The sequence below is a fragment of the Peromyscus leucopus genome, chromosome 17, assembly GCF_004664715.2.
Source record: "Peromyscus leucopus breed LL Stock chromosome 17, UCI_PerLeu_2.1, whole genome shotgun sequence".
Taxonomy (NCBI): Eukaryota; Metazoa; Chordata; class Mammalia; order Rodentia; family Cricetidae; genus Peromyscus; species Peromyscus leucopus.
The window spans coordinates 30,593,657-30,617,621 of record NC_051077.1 but is presented as its reverse complement, the minus strand read 5'-3'; the positions used below and the strand labels follow the sequence as shown (position 1 = coordinate 30,617,621).

The following is a 23,965-nucleotide window of genomic DNA, read 5'->3' as shown; positions in this document are numbered from 1 at the left end:
GCCAGTGAGCACGAGGGGCTTTCTCTGGGTTGGTATTTTCCCAGGACTCTCTAAGGAGCCAGTAAAAGAGTTATGGTTCTTCTCCGGGACTTCAGGTGCCCAAGGGGTACTTTTCACACCAGTTTTCATCAGGTTCAGGAAGTGGGCTTGTGTTCCAATTTATAGGCTTCATGGAGACATGATCAGTGTATGAGGGGAGTTGAAATCTTTGGATAAATCTCAGTCCTCTGTTCTTGTGATTTGAAGGCAAACGTTTGGAAAAGTAGGTACCCTGGAAAAATGTAAACCCCATATTGTGTGTGTGTGTGTGTGTGTGTGTGTGTATGAAATTCTCAAACAATAAAAAAAGAAAGAAAAAGAAACAAAAAATGTGAACTCCAGGAATGTGTTAGTCATCAAGTATTGCCAAAGTGAACAATGACTTTCATATCCAAGGTTTTAAAATAATCCGTTTATGCATCAAACATTTGGATCAGGCCACATATTAACCTTCCCCTTGACAAGTGCCTTCTGAGAATAGAGTATACAGTTTTTAAAAACTTCATGCAAGCAATATTTTTTTTTCTCTTACTAGACAAATCCGCGATACAGTGAACTGGATATTCAGTGAGCAGATGTTGGTTTACTACATCAATGCTTTCCGGGATGCTTTTTGGCCAAATGGGAAATTGGCACCGCCAACTCGTGTCAGAAGCCAAGGGCAGAGTCAGGAGACGAAGCAGAGGGCACAGCAGAAGCTGCTAGAGAACATTCCAGGTGAGGCCTGGCCTGCAAGAGGGGCTGGGGAAGGACATTAGCACTGTGGAGAGGTGCGCCCCCCGGAGGCTGCATCTCATGGTTTGCTGAGAAGACACTGAAGAGCACACTGTGTGCTTAAAGTTGACCACGAAACTTTAGAAATGTGTGTAAAACGCATTTATTTTCATTACCAAAACAAGTAGTAGCAAATGCTAAAATTGGAGCCTTCGTAAATGCCCTTCGGTAAAAAGAATTCTAAAACTTTTGTTTTTAAATGTCCAAGAGAACCAACCAGTTATATTAATTATGCCTCCATGCTTGATTGTGTGTTGTACATCATCACTTGAGGACAGAAAATGGATTTTTTTCAGATCTCAGGATAGAGCACTTGCTTAGTATGATGGCTGACATTGTCAACTTGACAGGATCCAGAGTCACTGAGAGACTCTGTGCGTGCCTGGAGATGATCTCGCTTAGGTTAACTGAGGTAGAGAGACCCACCTTGCCTGTAAGTGGTAATCTTCCATGGGGTGAGGTCCTTGTCTGAATATGAAGGCGAGAGTGAGCTGAGCACCAGCGTCCATCTGCTGCTCCTTGCTTCCTGACTGGATGCTACATGAGCAGCCTGCTCAGGCTCCCGCTGCTGTAACTTCCTTTCCATGTTGGACTACACCTCGAAGTGCGAGCCAAGCTACGCCCTTTCTCCCTCTGTTGCTTTGTCAAGAGTTACTTTATTGCAGACAACAGGAAAATAGACCTAACACACGCAAGGCCTAAGTTCAGCCCTCAGCAGCACACCAAAATGTGCAAACTTTTCTTTCCCCAGATACCCTGCAGAGCCTTGTTGGACAGCAAAATGCCCGTCACGGTATAATAAAAATATTCAAGGCACTGCAAGAAACAAGAGCCAATAAGCACCTGCTATATGTGAGTAACGAGCCCCAGAGGACTCTTTCTTTTTGGATTTTATATTTCTGTATACCTAGGAGGATAACTTTTAATCCTCATATTCTCAATTACTTTTATTACTTGTAACTCTAGCCTGCTTTTTTTCTGCTTCATTTTTATCTCCTCTCATTTGATTAAAAAGTATAAAGGGGACAGAGCTGTTCTCTTTTCACACACTGAATTCTCTATTGCCTGCTGATTTAACATCTCTGCATGACTGTGTAGTTTTTGTTATTTCAGCGAGCGAAACTTTTTCTGATTAGAATTACCAATATCAGGCCCGTGTGGTGGTACGTGCTTATTATCCAAGTACTCAGGAGGTAGAGGCCAGTGGGGACTGCATGACACCTTGTCCCAATATTAAATGTCATGGACAGTTGGATGTGTCGAATAGACCATGAAATAAATGGAGTTTCTGTAGTCTTGAACTCTTGAGAGTCACCCGTTCACTGAGGACAGTCTTAGAACTCTGAGTAGACTTTCCTGTCAAGCACACGTTGTGAGAAAACCCTCACATAGCCCGTCTTCACTTCTCTTTCTCGGGACAGATCGTGATGGAGCTGCTGCTGCTGGAACTGTGTCCTGAGCTGAGAACTCACTTGGATCAATTCAAAGCTGGTCAAGCCTGAGACTGCACAAACCAACCACCAGAGAAATGTCTGTGTAATAATAGACATGAAACATTTTCCTCTGTTCCACAGAGGGCCTGACAAGAACCATACTGATTTTTATTTTCGTACCTCCCTCTAGTTTTATGTGAAAAAAGGTCAATCGGAGGGAGGCGGGCTGATGCTGGGGTAGGCAATAGGAAAAGAAACTGATGTTCATCGGTTTTTATTTAAATGATAAATACTTTAAAGCTCAACTTGCTGATTGAAATACAAATGTTAATATGTGATAAGAGCATAGGAAATATTTTAAATATTTATGAAAACAGTTTTGTTGTTAAATGACAAACCCTGAATCTTGTACAGTTAATCTCCTCACTGAGGATTCTGAACATTCCTGTGTTTCACGTGTATTGAAGAACACTGTTGTGCGATGCTTGGTGTAAAGTTATTGTGAAAATTTTATTGTCTTTATTTTTACCAAAGATTTCCCATAGTTTGAAGCATTTGAAGCAATAAAATTTAAAAATGAATCACAGTGCTCAAAGGTATCAAGCTTGTGTCACAGAAGGAACAAGAGCTTGGACACTTGGGCAGCTAAGATAGATTTGTCGAGAGCCCTTTCATAGACAGCATTGCCCACTGGGAGCTTCTGCAAGAAAGTGTGGAGTTTGCTGCCTGCTTTTTAGTGCACGAAAAGGCCAACTTGGTGAGGCGCTGGGGAGATAAGATGTGAGCTAAGCCTTGGAGGAATTCGCCTAAAGCCAGGGAAACAGAAGAGGGACGTTGTTTCATAGAGTTGAAAGATTCCGTTAAATCTGTAGTCTTGTGCACTACAAGGGCGTTGGGTGAGGTGCAGGGTCTGGATTTTGTCGTTATTGATAGTGGGACCATGGACAAGTCACTGAGTCAGTGTTCCTGGGCTTTGTCATGTGTTAGGCAGTAATAGTCATACACTGTCGTTTCTCTAGTTTCTAGAGTGCTAAAAACAAAAGGCAAAACTGCAATCTGAATAAAAGAAAAACCATATTCAAGTGGTATAGGTTTATCGTACTAATAGCTCATAACTGTCAAGTTCTTCATGAGACACACTTCTGAAAGATGGACAACTAAAACAGTACAAGCTTCCTGCTGAGAGTCTTCTGATTATAGCTCTCCGGTCCCTTTATTCAGACTAAAATGGTATTCAAAACTTCAGACAAAACTGAGGGTGGCTATTTTATGCATAGGAATTGTCCTTCAATGAGATATTGAAAAGACCATTTAGAGTAGATTCATGGAAGAGAAATAATGTGAGGTTGTACATCATTTGCATAATTCTAAACCATCGCTTAAACTTTGGGTCTTACATTTAAATTGCACGTAAGAAAAAGATACTCTCAGCTGGGAGGTGGTGGTGGTGCACACCTTCAATCCCAGCACTCTGGAGGCTGAGGCATGGGGATCTCTGAGTTCAAGGCCATCCTGGTCTAAAGAGTGCGTTCTAGGACTGCCAGGGCTACACAGAGAAACCCTGTCTCAAAAGGGAAAAGAGAGAGAAAATGAGAAAGAGAGGGGAGAGAGGGAGAGAAAGAGAGAAGAGGGAGAGGGAGAGGGAGAGGGAGAGAGAGAGAGAGAGAGAGAGAGAGAGAGAGAGAGAGAGAGAGATATCCTCTAACTCCTCTATCTCTTTATGACAGAGTCTGATAACTATAATGAATCTAGAAATTTGGGCTTAAAAGGAAAAAGTGAGCTGGAAGTCTCCCATCACTTGAGATAAAGAGTGGCTCCGCTCCCCAGCGAGCGTGAGCAACAGTGGGAGGTGCCAGGCGCCAGGCTATCCGCTCTGTGGTAAATACAGTTCACATTCATCTTTGCACCATTCACGGTAGCTAGGAAATGCAGCCAGCTTAGATGTCCCTAAACGGATGAAGGAAGAAAATGTGGAGCAAACTCAATGAGATATGATGCAGCCATAATGAAAAATGAAGTGCTTGTTGGGAAAATGGATGGAACTGGAAGTCATCATGTTACATGAAATAAGGCTCCGAAGGGCAAACTGTTTTCTCTCACGTAGAACTGAGATTGGAAAGTGTGTGTGTGTGTGTGTGTGTGTGTGTGTGTGTGTGTGTGTGTGTAGAACAGTGTTTGTATTTCTGTGTGTGTGTTTATAGCTCATGAAAATGGAGGGCTCATACAAGGAGAGGAAAGGATCTTAAGAGAGGTGGAAATAAGTAATAGAAAGTATGTGGTAAGAAAGGAGAAGGGAGCCCGGTGATGATGGAGCACACCTTTAACCCCAGCCCTTGGGAGGCAGAGGCAGGCAGATAGTTCGAGGCCAGCCTGGGCTACAAAGAGAGTTCCAGGACAGCCAAGGCTGTTACACAAAGAAGCCCTGTCTGAACCCCCCCCCCACGTGTGTGTGCATGCACACACAGGAGGAAACTAACTGTGGTAGGAAAGGTGCTAGCTGCCGGGGGGTGGGTGGGGTGGGTGGGTGTGGGGATGGGTGTCCAGGGAAGGAGGGCAGTGGAGGAGGAGAGAGAACAAAGCACAGGAGACGTGAATGCAATCCATTTCTTTGTGTGCTAACCTAAAACATTACTCATAAAAAAGTAATCCTTTTATAAGCAAGCTTTCTCAGGCTGGATTACAAAACAGTATTTAGATGAAGCCCTTTGGTTAATGATTTTTATGAGATTTTCCCCATACTTTATCTTGTATAGAAATGTTTCTAAGATTTAAAGAATGTAGAAAATGAATTCAAACAAAAGCATATTGCTGTAATTCTTATATTTATCGGGGTCATAATGTTTTTTGCTTAATTGAGATCTTTGAGGGCACATTTGGAGGGACATGGTGCTACATAATTTAATTCTGTTTTTAAAAAATTTGCAAATTAGTCAATTATCTGTAAGAATCTTTTAATAAGCTATGGGAATGCTATACACTTTCTACAAAAAAAAGATTTGGAAACCTAATCTTTACATTTTCTTTGGCCTTCATTTAATTTTGTGAAAAATTTCAGTTGGCTCAATACATTTTTAAATTGGCAAAATTCATAGACAAATGCCAAAGAAAATATAAAGAATTAAACTTTCAAATTATGTTTTAACTAAGTCAGCAGCACGTGTACTTTGGAAACTACAAAACCCAGTCTGTGCTAAGTCATTTCAGACACTGCATTTAATAAGGCAAAGGGGTACTTGGTTTTGGCATGCTTTCAAACTCATTGCAGTCCTGGCCACTGTACCGGCTAAGAGGTGGGTCTCTGAGGACTCTTCCCAGTGACTGGATTGGTGTCTAAAGTTTAGTTGGTGCAAATTACAGAATACAAATACAAGAATGAAGGAAATGTTTCTGTAAAACACCCCGGATAATATAACGGGGACGCAGGAAATAAGATGGAGCTGCTGTGAGCATACACACACTGTTTCAGGTGAGGATTGATGGGCTTCGTTGAAATGCATTGTGGTCTAAATTCTTTGGCGAATTAGTAAGGCGTGAAGCTCATCTGCCAATGTGGGGTTCAGCTGGCAAGCCTTAAAAGAGAGAAGAGAGTCGGATATTTGATAAATTCTCATTGCTCGGTTCTTCTCTTTTTAAAAATAGACAAACCAATACACATAATTTTAAAATGAAAACTAAAGAATTATTAAAACAAGAGAAATAGAAACCATTAACATTTGGTCTCAAGCTGTTCTATCATGAAAACAGCAGAATCTTTAATAATTAGATTTTAAAATGTATTGTTTTTTTATGCCTAAATCATGGTAAGGTGCATGATTCTAGAATGTCAAGTGTTTGGAGGAGCATCAGGTTATCTGGTATAAGCACCATTCGGAGCAGAAATTGTCTCTCCAGTGCCCAGGACATTGGTCTTACACTATTTGCTTAGCTTCTTTGCTGTTGGCCAAGAGTTGTTATCTTCTAAGAGAAAACTTTTGTACTTGTTTCTGAGGGAGTGAAGTCAAAAGGTTCTTTGCATTGAGCTACAATGTCCCTCCACATACTTTAGAAACACTGTGGGTCCTGGGAGAACACACAATGCTTAGACATGCCGAAGGGGCCACGTCCAGCCAAAGAGCTAGCTAACACCAGACAAGAGTCCCTGGCCTGACCCCGGGGGTTCTGCCATCTTACTGCCCTATTTTTGGTGTAGCTCCAAATCCCCTCCCTCCCCGCCACAGTTCCTCTGTGCAGGACGTTCCGGTCATGGACCCTTCACTGTCAGGACTCCCTCATGTTTAGTTCTCAGGGAGACATACCCTGTTTCCCTCTGCAGACCTCATACGACTTCGCTAGTGTTCTGCCTCCTCCCTGTCTCCACTTCAGTGTCTTCCACAGTATGCACTGGGCTAACTGGGTGCTGTGTTCTACCTACAGCGTTAATACACAGCAACGGGGCGATTGTCTCCCAACAGGTGGAAGACAGTTCTTGGGTTGCTGTTGGTTTACTGCCCTTTCATGGTGTTTATACCAAATATCAGGTCAGTTAAACTAGACTTCCTCCCATACTTATCCTCAAAGCATACTGTGGATAACCGAGAACCTGAAATTGGACTAGTTTGGAGATTAGTATGGTGCAAAAAGGGTTTCTATTTTTGGAAAAGTTCCTTTGTTCACCCTCATTTCTCACATGAAAAGAATGGGGTGGTGGTAAATAGCCCAGACATCAGCTGTATTTGTTACTTTGGAAATCTGTTTAAAACACAAGAGAGCTCATGTTTCTTTCTTCTCTCCTCTCTCTCTCTCTCTCTCTCTCTCTCTCTCTCTCTCTCTCTCTCTCTCTCTCAAGATTTATTATGTATACAGTGTTCTGCCTGCACTCCAGAAGAGGGCACCAGATCTCATTACAGATGGTTGTGAGCCACCATGTGGTTGCTGGGAATTGAACTCAGGACCTCTGGAAGAGCAGCCAGTGCTCTTAACCTCTCAGCCATCTTCCCAGCCCCATAGCTCATGTTTCTAAAAATGTGTGCATACTAGAACACTCTAGAGAGCTTTGGCAGGTTTGGTGGTATCCCATTCCCAGAGACTTCGAATGAATTCTTCCAAAATAAGGCCTGGCACTAGCCTCTAATTCCAGAATCTTCGGGGCCCACAGAGACAGGATTGCCATGAGTTCCAGGCCAGCCTGGGCTGCACATCAAGTCCTTGACCACAGAACTACATACAGAGTTAATTATGATGCCATTCTGATTTGTGCTTTGAACACCATGGACCTAAAGTATGCACAGTTTTTTTTTTTTTTTAAATTCACTGCAGTTTCTATTACAATCTCCCTGCACATTCTCAGCTCCACCTGAAAGTGACTACGTGGATTAAAATCTGAGGGTTACTGATTACCTCATACTCATGAAACTGTCCTGGGTTTACTGCTTTAAAACGTTCATTTAACTCCAGTATTAAAGATGTAGGTTTAATTTTTGTTTGTTAGGTGAAGACACAAACATTTAGACTGTAAGGACAATGATAGGCCTTACTTCGCAGGTGGCAGCCCATTTAAGGAGACCAATTCACGTCAAAAGGGGACTTTTATCACCTGACCTTAATTATGCTAGTACGAATCTACCAGGTGCAACCTGCCCAGACTCCCTATGCATAGACAGGTGATCTGCAGAGTTGATAGAAAACAACCACGGAGAGCCGTTCACCTCCCAAGGAAAAGGCCGCGGTTCCCGGCTAGGCCAGTCTCTAGTTCCTCCCCAGGCTTACTTTGGAATAGTAGTGTTTGGCAGCCGCTTCGTCTTTCTTAACACCCAAGCCAAGCTGGAGACACCGAGCGTAGTAGAACGCCGCCATGGCCATGCCTTTGCTGATAAACTCGGGGAGGCAGTCCGTGATGTGGGCTATCATGGGGATGTCGTGAACCTCGTCGTAGTCCGCTATCCTGAGGGGATGGGGAATTTTAAAAAGGGACGTCAGCCATGCTTTACGTTTACACAGAACAGCCTGTGGAAAGTCTGTGCTCAAAGTGACGTCCCTACCCTTTTGAGAAGTTTGCTGTGTGGGCAAGTTATGTAATATCATCTGCTAAGAGCAGAGAAGGACGAACTAGCCCAGAGCTTCCTTGTGGAGATATTCACAGGGATTAGCCACTAGGGAAATTTGGTTCTTATTAATATTTTAAGCATAATATCATCTTGTGGATCAATCGAGTAGGGGGTAAAACAGAATCCTGTGTTCCCTTATGTAGGGGGCAGAGGAAGCCCCGGGTGAGTGAAGTCCTGAGGGAATGTGTATTTTGACATGGGCACAGCCGTGTCGGAAACTCCAAGGCCTCGGACCCATGGGACAGTTGGTAAAGCTGTTACTACTCATTGGGCCAGAAATGGCCCAATGGAAAAAAATGGTAAAGCTTTTCTTAGATGTCCAAGTATGAGTGCTTGTGGATGGCAGATCACTGTGTGCAAAGACCAGCAACTGCTGCTTCCTCCTCCAGGTGTTTACAGCTGGAGGCAACTGCTCCTTACAGAGACCTCCATCCAAAACAACACACTGAGGTCTGGGTTGAGGTGGTAGCAGCATCCCACCAGAACCTAGCTACATTATACATGTGTCTGTATGTCTGTCCTTTTATTTCCTCACTGTCCCTAGCCAGGGTCCCAGGATCCAAGCTGTTCTAGAACAAGGCACCCTTGGATCAGCCACTGAAACATCAACCTTAGGTCTAGACAGTCATCACACGGGCCTGCTTTAACACGGTAAGAAATTAGCATATTTATCTCAAAAAATGTGCAAGGGAAAAACCAGCCATTGCAAACTGGACATGAATATGAGGACTTACATGAGAAGGAGATCTAGCCGACTCCATGTTAGCTACGATGTTAGGGGGAATAGGAATGTGAAAAAATGATGCTAAGTTCTGAAACCTTTAAAGATCTGTTCAGGCTTGGGAGCTGGCTCACCAGACAAAGGCTCTGACCACCAGGCCCGAGGATCCGAGTTTAAAGTAATCCTCAAGACCCACATAGGGGAAGGATGCAACCATGTGGCTCTCGGACCTTCACATGGATGCCATGCCCATGTGCACACACACACACACAACAAACAAAGGAATCAATGCAATACATTTTTTAAGAACTGTTCGGAATCTTAGCCAGGATGGGCACTTGCTGGGAATACCAGAGTTGGCTCCCTCAGTGACCTACTGCCTGGAAGCTAAGATGTCCAGGAGGGGAAGGGGGAAACTGTTCTCTCTTGCTTTCCTCTCCATCTCTGTCACTCCCTGGGGTGGGGGGTGGGAGCATGTCTGGAACTATGGACAGCACACCCGTAGTCTGGTGGCCACTCTAGAGTGCCCTGGACTGTTTTTCCTGGTCTGGATAAATATATGTAGGCAACAGAATGGAGCCTTAGGGACTCAGAAAATTTCCAAAGAGTTCATAAGACATTCGTGTAAGTCTTCGAACAATCCCCCAATCACGAAGCTTCTGATTTCAACCACACAGAGATAGAACTCTGTGTATAGAAGGGAATATAAGAAGAGATTAAAATTTCTTAATAGGCATTTCTAATGTGTCAATTTACACTGAGAAACCCACTTCAGCTAAGAGCTCTGAAATCCTGAAGGGGAATGGTACAGAAGTGTACTTTTCAATATGGTCAGAACTAGCCATACTGGCTAGTCACTTAAATTTTAACTGGTTTAAAATTTCAGTCTTCGGTTGCACTAGAGTATTTAAGGTCATTGGACGGCTGTCATTTCAACCCTGAAGAAAGTTTTGTGGGACAGATCTGGCATAACACCAAGTACTTGTAAATACCTCTACGCATTCAAATATTATTGTGGTTTGAATGTGTCCCCTGAAACATTCATGTATTGCCAGTGCCACACAATTAATAGGTGTTTAGGTCACAAGGGCCTCCCTCATTCATGGCATTAAGGCCTTCTCTAGAAGGTTGCACACAGCCTTCCAGGGAGGGGGGCTGCCCTTCAACACCCTACATATGAGGACACCACATTCCAACCCCCCCCTGGAGAACGCAGGCTTCACCAGCCCACTGAACTTCTCAGAACTGTGATCTGGGCTACAGAAATGTGAGCAACAATTTCTATTGGTTATGAGCCACCCATCTGTGGTGGTGGGGTAGCAACACAAAACGAACCGAGACAGTCACCTTTTGGAGAACACAACACACTTGGTAAAGAACTTCATCTTGTAGTAGTACTCCACCAGAGTCCCCTGGGCGTAGACGTTCCCTCGTTCGGCTGCTTCCCGTAAGCAATGCAGGGCAGCCTCGGTGTCCTGGCGGATCCCCTGCCCGTAAAAGTACATGAGACCAAGTGCACCCTGGGACTCCAGATTTCCATTGCCACAAGCTTCCGAATGCCAGAAAAATGCCTGAGAAATCACAATGTCATTGTATTATCTGCAGGATAAAATTACAAGGGGGTTCTAGAAAGAAAAGGTCCTAATTACAGTTGTAGGGTCACAGGCCACATCTCCAGGAGCTACATCTACAGGAATGCCCTTGACTATATTTAATGGGCACGGAGTCCACGTGCTTCAAAGAGCCCAAGTGAGTTTCACAGGCCAGCGTTGTTCGTGGCCGAGGAAGGTCTGCTGTCTTGGGTTTCAGGCTTCGCAATATATACAGTTATATAAAGAAATAGTTTTTAAAAATAAAGTCTTTAAAGAGACAGTAAAGGTAGTATAAAAATAAGCCACATAAAGATGGATATTACACAGAGAATCTGGATTGTGTTGTCTTTGGGATTTTTAACTGCAGAAAAACAATTGATCGTAAAAGCTGTTGAGTTAAACCAGCAATATAAGTGTGTGTTTACTTGGTTGGGTCTGAGTGGCTGTGGGACTGGCGGGTGAGAGAGATTTGTCCTGACTGTGGGTCAGGCAGGACCAGAAACACTCGAGCTACAAACAAGTTCGACAGTTAAAGTGGAGAAGCGACAAACTAGGAACTAAGGGAACGTTTCCACCTGCAAGGAGGTGCTCAGGAAGCCACCACCCATGCCAACGAAAAGCGAGAGCCTGTGTATTTTTTTTTTTTTTTTTTTGTTGTTGTTGTTGTTGTTGTTGTTGCTCTGACCAAACACCTGGTAAGAAGCAACTTCAGGAAAGAAGGGTAATTTTGGCTCATGGCTCCTCCCTCGTAGCAGGGAAGGCATGGCGACAGGAACAGGAGGTAGCTGGCTGTTCACACCGCCTCCACAGTCAAGAAGCAGAGGGTAGGTAGGAAGTAGAGCCAGGCTAGAAAACCCCAAACTCCTCCCACTTCCTCCAGTGAGGCTCCATCTCCTAAAGATGCCACAACTTTCCAAACAGTGCCACCAGCTGGGACCGAAAAGTTCAAACATGGAGTTTATGGGACCATTTCATACTCAAACCATAGCAGAGCTCTGGCTGGATCTCAGGAGGTCTGCCAAGGTCTAAAACAACTTAGGCTGTATTTGTTATGTTTCTCGTTGCTATGGCCGAATACCTGACCGAAAAAGAATGGTTTATTCTGGCTCCCAGTCTGAGAAGGGTACAACCCACTATGAGAGAACATCCCAGAGGCAGGAGCTTGAGGTGGCTGGTCACATTGCATCCCCAGTAGAATACAGAGAGATGAACGCACTTGCTCAGAATGCACTTGCTCAGCCAGAGTGCTCATTTCTATTTATTTTTTTACAATTATTCATTTCTTGTGTGATCTGTGGGAGTCGGTTCTCTCTTTTCTCGTGTGGGTTCTGAGGATCAAACTCCGGTGGCAAGCACACCTAACATTGAGGCATCCCCACTGGCCCCACATTTTTGTTTCTTACGTGGTCTGAGAGCCTAGCGATTAGTACCACCTACATTTAGAGCAGGTCTTCCCACCTCATCCTAACCTAGATAATCCCTCACACATCAGCCCAGAGGCTTTGCTCTTAGTAACTCTACATCCCCGATTAACTATCACATGACCATTGCCTAACACTCTGAATCTGATTTAAAGACATGTTTGAGGAACATTCCTGCCTCTTACCTGCCTCTTAGGAATTTGCCATTAACCCTTCACCGACCAGTAGGACTCAGCCCTACAGTTCCTTCTCATTGTATAGGATTTCCTTGCACTCGTTCTTGTGACACTGTATTTTCACAGAAATACAGTGGCTTTCACTTTTAATTCCCAGTGTGTTTTACTCAGTGGTGTACTTAGTACTTCCTCAAATCAAAGGAAGCATCGCTTTAGTCATGCTTAATGATTCTGGCCATTATTTCAGGGGTATGCCTTTTCTTTGAGTTTTTGCAGTGTTGTGCATTGTTGGTGCAACCTTTTCTAGCAGACAACAGATTCTCACATCCAGAGTCTCCTTTGGTAAAAGCAGGGGAGGCAGCATCTGTGCATACTGGAAAGGTTGGAGCTGAGCTTTGGGATTTTTGATGACGAATCTTGCCTGTCAAATTGGGTGGGGCTAAGAAGTTCTGAGACAAGGAAGCAAGGTGGTGGGTATCATGTGAGTGGGTTCCAAAGGAGATTAAGGGGGTAGACCTGATATCTCCCAATAGCATCAGGGCCAGGATGGGACAAAAGGGGGGAGATGGGGGAAGCCCACTGATGCAAGTTCTCTCTTTCTCTCTCTCTCTCTCTTTCTCTCTCTCTCTCTCTCTCTCTCTCTCTCTCTCTCTCTCTCTCTCTCTCTCTTTCTCCCTTCCTCCCTCCCTTCCTCCCTCCTTCTCCCTCCCTCTCTGTCTCTCTGTTTCATGGCTGCAGTGAGGTGAGCAATAAGTCGCTGTCAGGTATTTATCATGGTGATGGAAAGTCAAACACAAGGTCCCAAAGTATGAGCTTCCTCTACATTGTTCAGGAAGTGTAAGAGCTATCCAAGCCTACATATTTATTCCGCAGTGTCTTCTCTGAAAAAAGAAAAATCAGTGAAATGGTTATGAATCTAGCTATAATGCTAGTGTCCAAAGGCAGAGGGTTGGGACATAGCTCAGTATTTGAGCGCTTGCCTAGCTAGCGTAGGCAAGGCTGGGGTTTTGCCAGTACCAAAATAAATACAATTTTAAGATGGGATGGGGGAGGTTACCTTTTCTAACTGTTTGGGCTCCTTCATCGAATAATACAGTCCTAGAATACTTTGTGCTTTCACGCTGGCTTTTGGGTTCCCGTTGTCTGCAGCAAACAGCCACAGTCTAAGAGAGAAGACAGGGGGATGTCAGTCTTCATCTCAGCTTTTCAGCAGCACACACTCCTACTTCCGGGGAATCTCACCTCTCTGCTTCCTCGTCTGATCGCTTCACACCCTTTCCTTCAAAATAAGCTCTTCCAAGGTTGTAAGCAGCGGCGAATTTTAAGTGTAGTGTTTGAGGGCATGTAGAATCAAGAATTTTCTTCATATATTTCACTCCTTTTTCCTTCCACAAAAGAAACACAAACAAACAAAACACTAGTTTTTAGTTTAGCTCAAACCGAATGTCTTTCTTCCGATAGTGTACAGTGTTCAAGTCTACGACGTGTGTAAAAATCACAGATCTGTGCTTAGGACTATGTTTGCCCTGGATTTTCAGGGATAAAGACAAGGAAGGGAAGGTTGTATAGAAGCCTATGTTGAGCAGACATTCCCGGGAGCTGCGGAATGAATATCTTACATTACCTTCTCTCAAGCTCACGTTCACTGTGTGCTCATTAGTAACAAATGTCCAAGATGCCAGTCTTCGTGTGGCATACGTACAGTCACACAGTTGGTATTCTAACAAGGAGTGGAAACAAACATCTCCCCTGGGTAAGGGGGGGGGGGTTTGTGAACAAGCCTGATAACCCGAGCTTGATCCCTGGAACCCACATAGTGGAAAAAGAGTTCTCCTCTGACCCCTACATGTGTGATGCTATGTGTGTGTGTGTGTGTGTGTGTGTGTGTGTGTGTGTGTGTGTGTGTGTGTTGCTCTTGCAGAGGACTCTAGTTTGATTCTCAGCACCCAAGTTGGTGGCTCACAATCACCTGTAACCCTAGCTCCAGGATATCCATTGCTCCCTTCTGACCTCCATAGGTACCTGCACTCACATGTGCGTGCAAGTGAGTGTGTGCACACACATACACACACAGAAAGCACAATTTAAAATGTCAAAATAGAAAAGCATCACAAGGGTATTCTCATAGAAAGCCACCCAAAGGTCACCCAAGGTGCCAGCTCCTCAGTCAATCTCCTTTGGCTCAGAATCTGCCCCCTAAGCTTTTCCAGTCCAGAAACTGTGCCCATTCCATGGCCTTACTAGTCTTCAGAAATGACTCCTGTTAGCTAAATCAAGTTAGCAGATTCCTGCCTGTGGGTAGCTTCCTTTCTGATGCATACACCACAGTGTCAAGGCATTTCTGAGTCTCCAAAATAAAAACGTTTATCTGATTTTCTCTCTTTCATTTCTTTGCCATTAAGTCTCCACTTGAACATAACTCCTCTGAATGGCATTCTATAATCCCAGCATCAACCAATGCCTGCCTTTTCAAACCTTCCCCATAGCCAAATTTGTTCTCTGGGCCTGAGTGCTAATCCTGGGGGCAGGAGGACTTAGTAGACAGTCTGAAGCTAAGGCCACTGATGGCGAGAGCTGAACTGAGCACCTGCCTGGATCCTTGAGTTTAGTCGGGCTGAACTCAGCAGCAGAGGTCTGTCTGGACCCTTGAGTTTAGTCGGTAACATCTACTGTCAGAGCTGGATCATTTTGGAGGTCACAGAAAACACGTCTCCAAGTTATCTGTTCTCCCACATATTCTTAACTCCACAACGGCCTTTGGGTCTCCTCCTCTGCTCCTGTTGCTCTCCCAAATAAAACTGTCTGGTTGGCAATAAAATCTCCACATTCTCCTTCCTCTACTTCTTTTACTTCCCTGCCTAAACTCTGTGGCCCCGTGACGTCCTCTGTAGTGTAGGTAATAAATACACTGACTCTCCCAATATACTATAATATCGACTATATTGTAATATAATGTAATATAAAGAGGGAGCTGGCTTTTCACTTTTTAACATTGTCCCATCCCCACCCTGTGTGTAAGAAGACGAGGAACGACTTTATAGTTCACAGAAGAACCCACCGCTTTTCTAGTCCTATCGTTTTCCTGGTCGCTGGTCAGCCCCAATACCTGCAGGAAGGCTTTGGCTCTGGGGTTAGGTTTCTCGGTGTCACTCCATCGTTTGATCTGACTTAGTGACCAAGGGGAAAGAGAAATCTCTCTCTCTCCTCTCTCTCTCTCTCTCTCTCTCTCTCTCTCTCTCTCTCTCTCTCTCTCTCTCTCTCTCTCTGTGTGTGTGTGTGTGTGTGTGTGTGTGTGTGTGTGTGTGTGTGTGTGTTACGTGTGAGTACAGGTGCCTGTGGAGGTGAGAAGAACACATAGGATACCTGGGAGATGGAGTTACAGGTTGTCATGAGCCACCAGCTTGGGTGCCGAGACCCAAACTCCCGGCTTCTGCAAGAGCATAAGTGCCAGCTACTGCTGAGCCCTTCCTCTGGCTCCTGTTGGAACTTTTGACACAAAAGTCTTGGGAACTGTTTACAGGTGTACAGGACATAGTTGATTTGTATTTTAGAAAGATGACCTTGGTGGTTGTAAGAATGACGAAGAGGTTAGAGATGTGCTTTATATTATAATCCAGGTGAAGGTCACCTCGGGTCTGAAGAAACAGAATGGAGGGGATAAAGGCCTGGGGCAGATATGAAGGAGATTCAAAAGACAGTATGAGCAGATTACTACAGAAAATAATTTGCTTTTGTTTGTAAAAATATTTTGCCTACATTATGCTTTTAACTCTAAAAGGCTATGTTTTAGGGAAAGAGTAAATACAATTTTTAAAAAATGGGTCTACCGTGAATAAATAAGGCATTTCATGGAATTTTTTAGCACACACTGAAACCATGATGGCTTCCTTTCATTTAACCTATCAAAGTAGTATGTTGTATTTGCAGGTTCCCTTATGTTGAACTATTAAACTTCTGACTAAAACTCTAGGCTATGATATATACTATTCTTTTCCTGCATTACTGAGTCCATTTGTAAGAAAGGAAAACATTTTACCAGAGTAGCAGGTGACATGGTAATTTTTCTCAAAAGATAGGCTCTTTCTCTAGAAAATTCCTTGAAAACTCACTGGAAGTAAGATCTTGGTAACAGTGTCAGCATGGAACCCCAAGGTCAGATACTCCCTGAGTCTACTCCAGATCTGATAGCTGGGCATATTGCAATGAAGGAAACAGACACACCTCCTGATTTGTAAAGCTTGACTTCCAGTGAAGGATAAATAAGTTAAACAGAAAACAAATCATCAAGTAGCCATTACAACTATGAGGAAATAAAGGGCGCGATTTTACAACCAGAGCCAACTTCGAAGAAGAAAACATCCAATCAAATGCCAGGATTAACAGAAGGCAAATGCAAGGGTGACAATGGTACTCCATGGGAGAAAATGGAGCCAACTTACTTGTCTTCCAGAGGAAGAGAAAGCAAGAAGAGAGCACAGGAAGAGGCAAGAAGGGGCAGAAGTGAAGGTCTTTCAGAATCACAATAGCTCGTCCTTCATGGATGACAACAGACACAAACGAGCAGCCGATTAAATTGGTGGTCATTATTACTTTGGTAAGTTTCAATTGGTCTCTTTCTTTGATAAATTCTTTCTGGTTAGCTGTGACTATTTCAAAGATTTTAGAAAGACAGGACTGTGGCTATTAACCCACCATTGCAGTAATTTTCTTAGTATTTATTTCTAAATCTCATATTAGATGATAATAACTCTTGTGATAGTTGAGTCTCGATGTGATTTAAATGTAAACAGGGGGCCACAGAGTTAGGAAGCACAGATAAAAATAAAACCAGCACTCGGAAAGGATTTTCCTTCCAGAGAAAGACACGGGAAGTCGCATGGTATGAATGTATGATGAATATGTTATGGTATCAGCTTGCTTCATGGAGGGAAAGCTACCTCCCCCATAATTCCTCTGTTAGGTCTTCTGTTCTTCTCATTCTTAGTTAATTTTAGTAGCCAACTGACTGAGATCTTGTTGCTGCAATCCCAATAAGTACCAAAGAAGCACAAGAGATGGCAATAGAGTGAACATCAGAACCGGTCTTGAGACTTGGAACCATCTTTTTGTATCTTATTTTATATTTATGTTGCTATTATATTTTGTATTATATTTTTAATCTTAGTGTGCATATGTATGTATGTATGTATAGCTGTGTGCATGTATGCATGTGGCGGGTGAGCACGTGTCATGGTGTGTGGGGGGAAGTGAAAAGACAACATTTTGGGAGAATCAGTTCTCTCCTTGCACCACGTGGGTCCCAGCAAGCACCATTACCTCCTGAGCTATCTCGCATGGATATACTCTGGTGCCCTGATGACATTCTCTAGAAGCACATTGGGTTTTGAAATAATTCAATGTTGCTATAAAAATAATAATAATAAGGAAACCAGGTGCATAAGGTATAACAGATTCTTTCTTCCCTGTCTTGGACATGATGTCATTTAATAAACCCAACAAATCAAGGGAGAACAAAATCCCTTGAGACGGCCTTGTTTTGCCAGATGTTAAAATGTCTGAATGAATTAGTCGGTTCCTAGGTGTAATAGTTTCACAGTCATCAACTATTCATCTTCCTGGTGATTAATCTTGTTGAAAATGTTTCCTAGAGTGGGTTTTAATACCGTTCCCTAAAAGCTGTTTTATTATTTGATGCTCATAAAAGATTGATGGAGTGAGGATGTCTGTTTACATTCCCGACCTTTAACTGTTTTACTTCGTTCATTCTGCAGAGCCGGGGGCCCCCAGCTCCACCCTGAGCTAAACTTCTAGTCCCTGACGTCACGGATGTAACCTATACCATAGGCTTCCATGGGCAGATGAAGTGGAAAGTGCCTCAGAGAGTCGTTAGGGTGTTCCACGAAGACCCAGAGTCCTGCTTGAGCCCAGGCTCCTATGTATGGCGGGCTAGTAACTAAGCAACTCATTCATCTCCAGCGCTGTGATGGGCAACTGTTGGCTACCCACACTTTCTGCGATGATTTTAGTTCATAGGCTGACTTGAGTGGAGAAGCTGGATTTCAGCTGCCAAAGGATGCCATTCCTTTGTCTGTCCAAATGCCGTTCATCTCCTCGAGGCTTTTTTTTTTTTTTTTTTTTTTTTTTTCAAATGGAAAGGTTCCGTCTGTGTCACCTATTTGATGAAAACCTCCCTGACTGCTCCTTTGTGTCTGGCAACATATCTTAGTCCATAACGTTTAGCCTCACAAAGAGCCTTCCTCAGACAACCAATCCCTTTCCTTGTCATCTTGGATTATCCAGCGCCTTGGACGGTCTTGACGTCATCTGTGATGTTGAGGCATTAAAGACTGAGTAAATAATACATCAGTGGAATCAGTCTGTACAGTTCACAAGTACCGAGTCCAGCACTCACAGGCGGCTGTGTAGTAAGTGCTCCTGGCCCAGAGAATGGAGATGGCTCTTTCAAGCTTTGTTTATGGCATTCAAGGAAATTTTTGTTTTGTTTTATTTTGTTTTAAGATATACATACATACAAACAGACAGACAGACAGACACAAGTGTTGTTCCTGAATGTATTTCTACGATCATATGCATGCCTAGTGCACAGAGACAGACAGACAGACAGACACAGAGACAGATAGACACACACACACACACACACACACACACACACACACACACACACACACACGTGTTGTTCCTGAATGTATTTCTACATACCATATGCATGCCTAGTGCCCTCAGAAGCAAGAAGAGGGCATCGGATCCCTTGAAACTAGAGTCTCAGACAGTTGTCAGCTGCCATGGCAGGTGCTAGGAATTGAACCCATGGCCTCTGGAAGAGCAACCAGTGTTCTTCTTAGCCGCTGAGTTATCTCTCCAGCCCCTGTTTGTCTTTTAAACATTATTTTAAGTCATGTGTATATGTGGGGGGGGGGGTTGGGGCAGTGCATGTATGATCACATATGATGTGGTGCCCAAAGAGTCCAGAAAAGAGCTGGAGGTACAGGTGGTTGTGAGATGCCCAACCTGGGTGCTGGTAGCTGAACCTGGGTCCTCTATCCAGATGCTCTTAATCACTTAGACATCACTCCAGTCCTCCTTCACGGGCAATTTTAAGGATAATTATAACCCCTATGAAGGATACTAGTGCACAAAGAAACTCTACTGTTTCAGGTATTAGGACCTATTTGCATTCTAACTGCTATATTTGTAGATGCCTTAGATGTTAAATAAAGGGACAGAGACTTGCATGTTAAACATTTACAGGGTGCTGGATGATGTGCTTTATGCACTTCAGAATGTGGTTTTGGTATGATAGCCTTTTAAAGGTACAGAAGCTGTTAGCTATGGTGGGACTGGATACACATACTTTGGGAGAGCAGACAGATTAAGGCCGAACGAAGTCTTATGTTCTTCAACACTGAGAAAAGTAGCTCAAAGAGATGACTGAGCAAAGACAGATGAAAAGTACTTCATTATAAACACGTGGTGGTGACAGAAAGAGACGTGGACATCCACATTTGAGAGAGACAGATGAGGTAAGGGCATTTCAGGCCTTAAGAGACCAGCGTTAAGAGTGAGGTCAGTTGGGTTTACTTTGGAGGAAGGGCATTGCAGTCATGGATCTCACTAAACTTTAAACAAGTAGTTAATGTAAAATATCTTGTATTTAATGCAAATAATCCTCTTATCTACCATTCATCCATTCATTTCATCATATGATAAAAAAGAGTAAAAAATAAAAGAAAATTTAGGCATCTAAAGTATACGATCCATTGATAGCTTTATACAAGATTGAAAAAGAAGAAAATGACGAATGGATGTTGGTATGCCCTATGTTTTTATATGTTATCCTTCAGTCTTTTTAACAACTGTGTTAGTTAGGCTAATGACTTTTATTTCATAAATGTACATAATACATGAAATTTACATAAAATATTCAATTGGTAATGTCTTCTTAAAATTTTTGTATTGACAACGGATCCAATGCTAGGCCTAGATTTAGCTCAAATGTGGACTATGATCAGTTGTCAAGGTCATCTGTGGCCAAGGGAGAGGGGAGATGGCAGATATCTCTCCAGGATAATTTATTCTTATCTTAAAGAGTTCAGAAAGATTAAGTAATATTCACAAGACCAGACTGCAAGTGGTGTAAGCCAAGGTTTGGGGAAGCCGATATTAAAAAACCCATTTGTTGGGGTTGGGGATTTAGCTCAGTGGTAGAGCGCTTGCTTAGCAAGTGCAAGGCCCTGGGTTCGATCCTCAGCTCTGGAAAAAAAAACATTTGCATTTAGAATTTGGAATTTTAGACCCTTATGGATAGGACAGATTTTCTCATGAACACAGAAAGCTATGTCTAAGTAAGCTTGAAAATTAAAAACTTATTGTTATTTGGGTAGCATGTGAAATTTATTTATACAATGAGAAAAAGCAATTGGAATGAGAAAGTCATATTATAATAATGCTCTCTAAAACTCAGTTTATTTACCCTTGGTCTTCAATAAGACAACATACATAAGGCCTAAAATTATTACTGATGAGTAATTGGTAATGGTGCAGGTATTAGAGTGATAATGTAGATTATGTTCAATAACAAGGAAGGACATTCAAAATTATTATGGTAAAAAATATCACAGATTGGTATATATTATATGGTCTTTTTTTCCCCAAAGTGTTTATGTATATAAATAAATCTATATGTGTGTGTGTGTGTGTGTGTGTGTGTGTGTGTATGTAGACACACATACTCATGAAATACAAATACACAGTTATTCTTTGACATCCTCAGTGACTGGTTTCAAGACCTCCATGCACACAAAAGTCATGCATGCTCAGGTCCCTTATACAAAGTGGTGTAGTGTCTGCATATAACCAAGATACATCCTGTCACATATTTTATTATGGATAGATTGCATATAAAAATACACACAGAAAATTTTTGTATAGGACTGTACTAGCCATCCCATTTTAATGTTTCAATTTTTATTATTTTTTTAAATTAAAAATCTAGTGAGGGTATACACATGCCATGGTGCATGTGTGGAGACGAGAAGACAACTTTTGCAACTTAATTCTCTTCTTTTACCTTGAGGTTCAGGGATCGAACTTAGGTTTGCTTGCTCAGTGAGCACTTCTACCTACTTAACCATTTTGCTGACTCTATCATTTTTTAACCTAAGAATTTTGGGTGTCCTTTGTCAATAAACATAATCTATGTCATATTAATACCTTCATCATAATTGCGTACCAATAATAAGTATTCACATTTGATGGTAGAATTTGAAGAGATTCAAATTTTATTTTCTAAATCTTATCCATACTTGTATAGCTTTGCAATCATTTTTTTAAAAATAAGGGAAAATATTTTCAACAGCATGTTGAGAGCTAATGCTAGCAAGGAACATTTTTTTGTGTGGTGAATTATAGAAGCTTATAAATGACCCTTAAAGACTCACATTGTGCAACTGAGAAAATCTATAGCAAACTGACCATGTAATTTCTCAGGCAAGGTTATCAAAATCTTTCCCCACAGTGCCTATTTCTGACTTTGGCCCCTCAAAATTGAAAACCATAGACATCTGTACTATTTGTACAGTGTATAAGAATTCTTTTATGTAGGGCTGGAGAGATGGCTCAGAGGTTAAGAGCACCGACTACTCTTCCAGAGGTCCTGAGTTCAATTCCCAGCAACCACATGGTGGCTCACAACCATCTGTAGTGAGATCTGGTTCCCTCTTCTGTAAACATAATAAATAAAATAAATCTTAAAAAAAAAAAGAATTCTTTTATGTAAATTTTATGTGAAATTTCTAATGTGAGAGTTCATGGGATGTCTATAATCTTTTCAGGAAACCTTTCAACATATAGAAGGGCAAATTGTTAATCATGAGAACTATGTCCAGAAAAAGAATCTGAGCTCTTGCCTGTCCCTAGACCACAACAAGGGAAATTCAGTTGTTGTAGAATATTATTTTAAGGTGTGTTACTTTTGTTTATGCTTTGGAACATTTGCTTTAATGATGCAAAGATGTGCTGCATTCTTTTCGGTTGCATTTGTTTAACTCTGTGAAGCTATGTTACTGTGCCTGTCTAAAACACCTGATGGTCTAATAAAGAGCTGAACGGTCATTAGTGAGGCAGGAGAAAGGACGGGCAGGACTGGCAGGCAGAGAGAATAAAGAGAAGGAAAAGCAAGAGAGATCAGAGTGAGAAAAGAAGGGGCCAGCCACCCCTCCACACAGCCACCCAGCCAGCCATGGAGTAAGAGTAAAAGTAAGCTATACAGAAAAAAAGGAAAAGGCCCAGAGGCAAAAGGTGGATGGGATAATTGTTAAGAAAAGCTGGCAAGAAACAAGCCAAGCCAAGGTCGGGCATGTATAAGTAAGAATAAGCCCCTGTGTGTATTTATTTGAGAGCTCGGTGGTGGGGCCCTCAAAGGAGAAAAGAGCCGAAAGAATAAAAAACAGCCAACCACACGCAGTGGTAAACTATGTTTTCCAGGAGAGATGGAATGGTCCTAAGTGGCACCCAATGAACTAGAAGTGGCAGTGCATATTTATTTCACTAGACTTGCTCACCGTGGGAACAAAAATATAGTGGCACCTTCAACATGGAGGTCTTTCTTGAGAATAAATCCTTGTGTTCATAGGGAGGAGGAAATCACTAGAAAGATCAAGCATTTTTGTAGTCGTTGGGGGATGGTCATTTAAGTTCAAGTACAGAGAAGCTCACTGTTTCTGACATTTGAATCTAATTATGACAAAAAGCTGTTAGCTTAGATTCAGAGCTGAAGAAGGACGGAGTGGAAAGGGACCCAAAGAATTTACCTTTGTCTTTTATATATGTCTACAGTGACATCAATGTTCCTTAAAATACTAAAAATTAAATATTAAGGTGTAAAAATGGAGACACATTGTTAAAACACAAACATGGCATCAAATAATCCATTGCAGTGGAATCCTAAACACTACGAACAAAACAATAACTTACGGCATTTGGGGTGGTCCCCAACCCATCATAATACATCACTCCTAGCTGATAAATTGCTTGATGGTCATTCTCCTGGATTTCTTCAAACTGTGCCAAGGCTTCTTCATACCAGCCCTGAAAGCCCCAAAGAATATTTCATTTTATTATGTGTTTAAAGTAACTCTGACCTGAAGCATTGAATGGTCATTTGTGCCTAAGGACACACAGTTAACAGGTAATGCGCCATATTGGAACCGCTCAAACCCAGAAGACATTGTCTTAAGACACCTGTGCCATCTCAGATAGGCTGAGGACATTGGCGCCTCAGGAGATATTTAGAGTAAATGAAGGTACCAGTATCAAAAGGTAGGAGAGACGGGAAGATGTGAACTAATGATTTCATGAGTACTCAAAGAATCCTGAGGGACTGGGGACAGTTCTTTGGGGTCTGATGAAAAACCAAAGCTCTAGTACTGAAGCTGATATGATAGCACACAGAATTTCTCTTAGGCCTACCTACCAAGCTATCCCATGATAAAGTGACTAAGTAAGGAAATGGCCTCCTCATGATGTATAAAATACATGAAAAGCTACTTTTCGTATCAAATAATCAGGGAATTCAATTATTATTAATATGCAAATAGCTTATGAATGATACTACATATTGTGAATAAAACCATAAAATGTATGTTTTCAACTTACAGTGGGAAAATGGATCTTTCAAAATAACTCCTTTATAATAACTTCAGGTAGCC

The 23,965-nt window shown here is 42.4% G+C and overlaps 2 protein-coding genes across 3 annotated transcripts in view; one reads left to right on the top strand and one right to left on the bottom strand.

Moving 5' to 3' along the window:
* The window catches only part of Snx25 (sorting nexin 25), a 116,658-nt gene extending 113,828 nt beyond the window's left edge, over positions 1–2,830 (top strand). The window contains exons 17-19 of the mRNA XM_028881170.2: positions 575–756; positions 1,565–1,665; positions 2,235–2,830. Coding sequence (XP_028737003.2) covers positions 575–756; positions 1,565–1,665; positions 2,235–2,315 — 364 coding nt within the window. The 3' untranslated portion in view covers positions 2,316–2,830. The remainder of the gene's footprint in view (positions 1–574; positions 757–1,564; positions 1,666–2,234) is intronic.
* A 2,607-nt stretch (positions 2,831–5,437) lies between these two features.
* LOC114701173 (LRP2 binding protein) overlaps positions 5,438–23,965 on the bottom strand; it is a 29,324-nt gene continuing 10,796 nt past the window's right edge. For both annotated transcript variants that reach the window (XM_028881166.2, XM_037211721.1), the window contains 6 exons: positions 23,232–23,345; positions 13,482–13,624; positions 13,297–13,402; positions 10,398–10,621; positions 7,992–8,166; positions 5,438–5,815 (listed from right to left, as the gene is read on the bottom strand). In XM_028881166.2, coding sequence (XP_028736999.1) covers positions 5,750–5,815; positions 7,992–8,166; positions 10,398–10,621; positions 13,297–13,402; positions 13,482–13,624; positions 23,232–23,345 — 828 coding nt within the window. In that variant the 3' untranslated portion in view covers positions 5,438–5,749. The remainder of the gene's footprint in view (positions 5,816–7,991; positions 8,167–10,397; positions 10,622–13,296; positions 13,403–13,481; positions 13,625–23,231; positions 23,346–23,965) is intronic.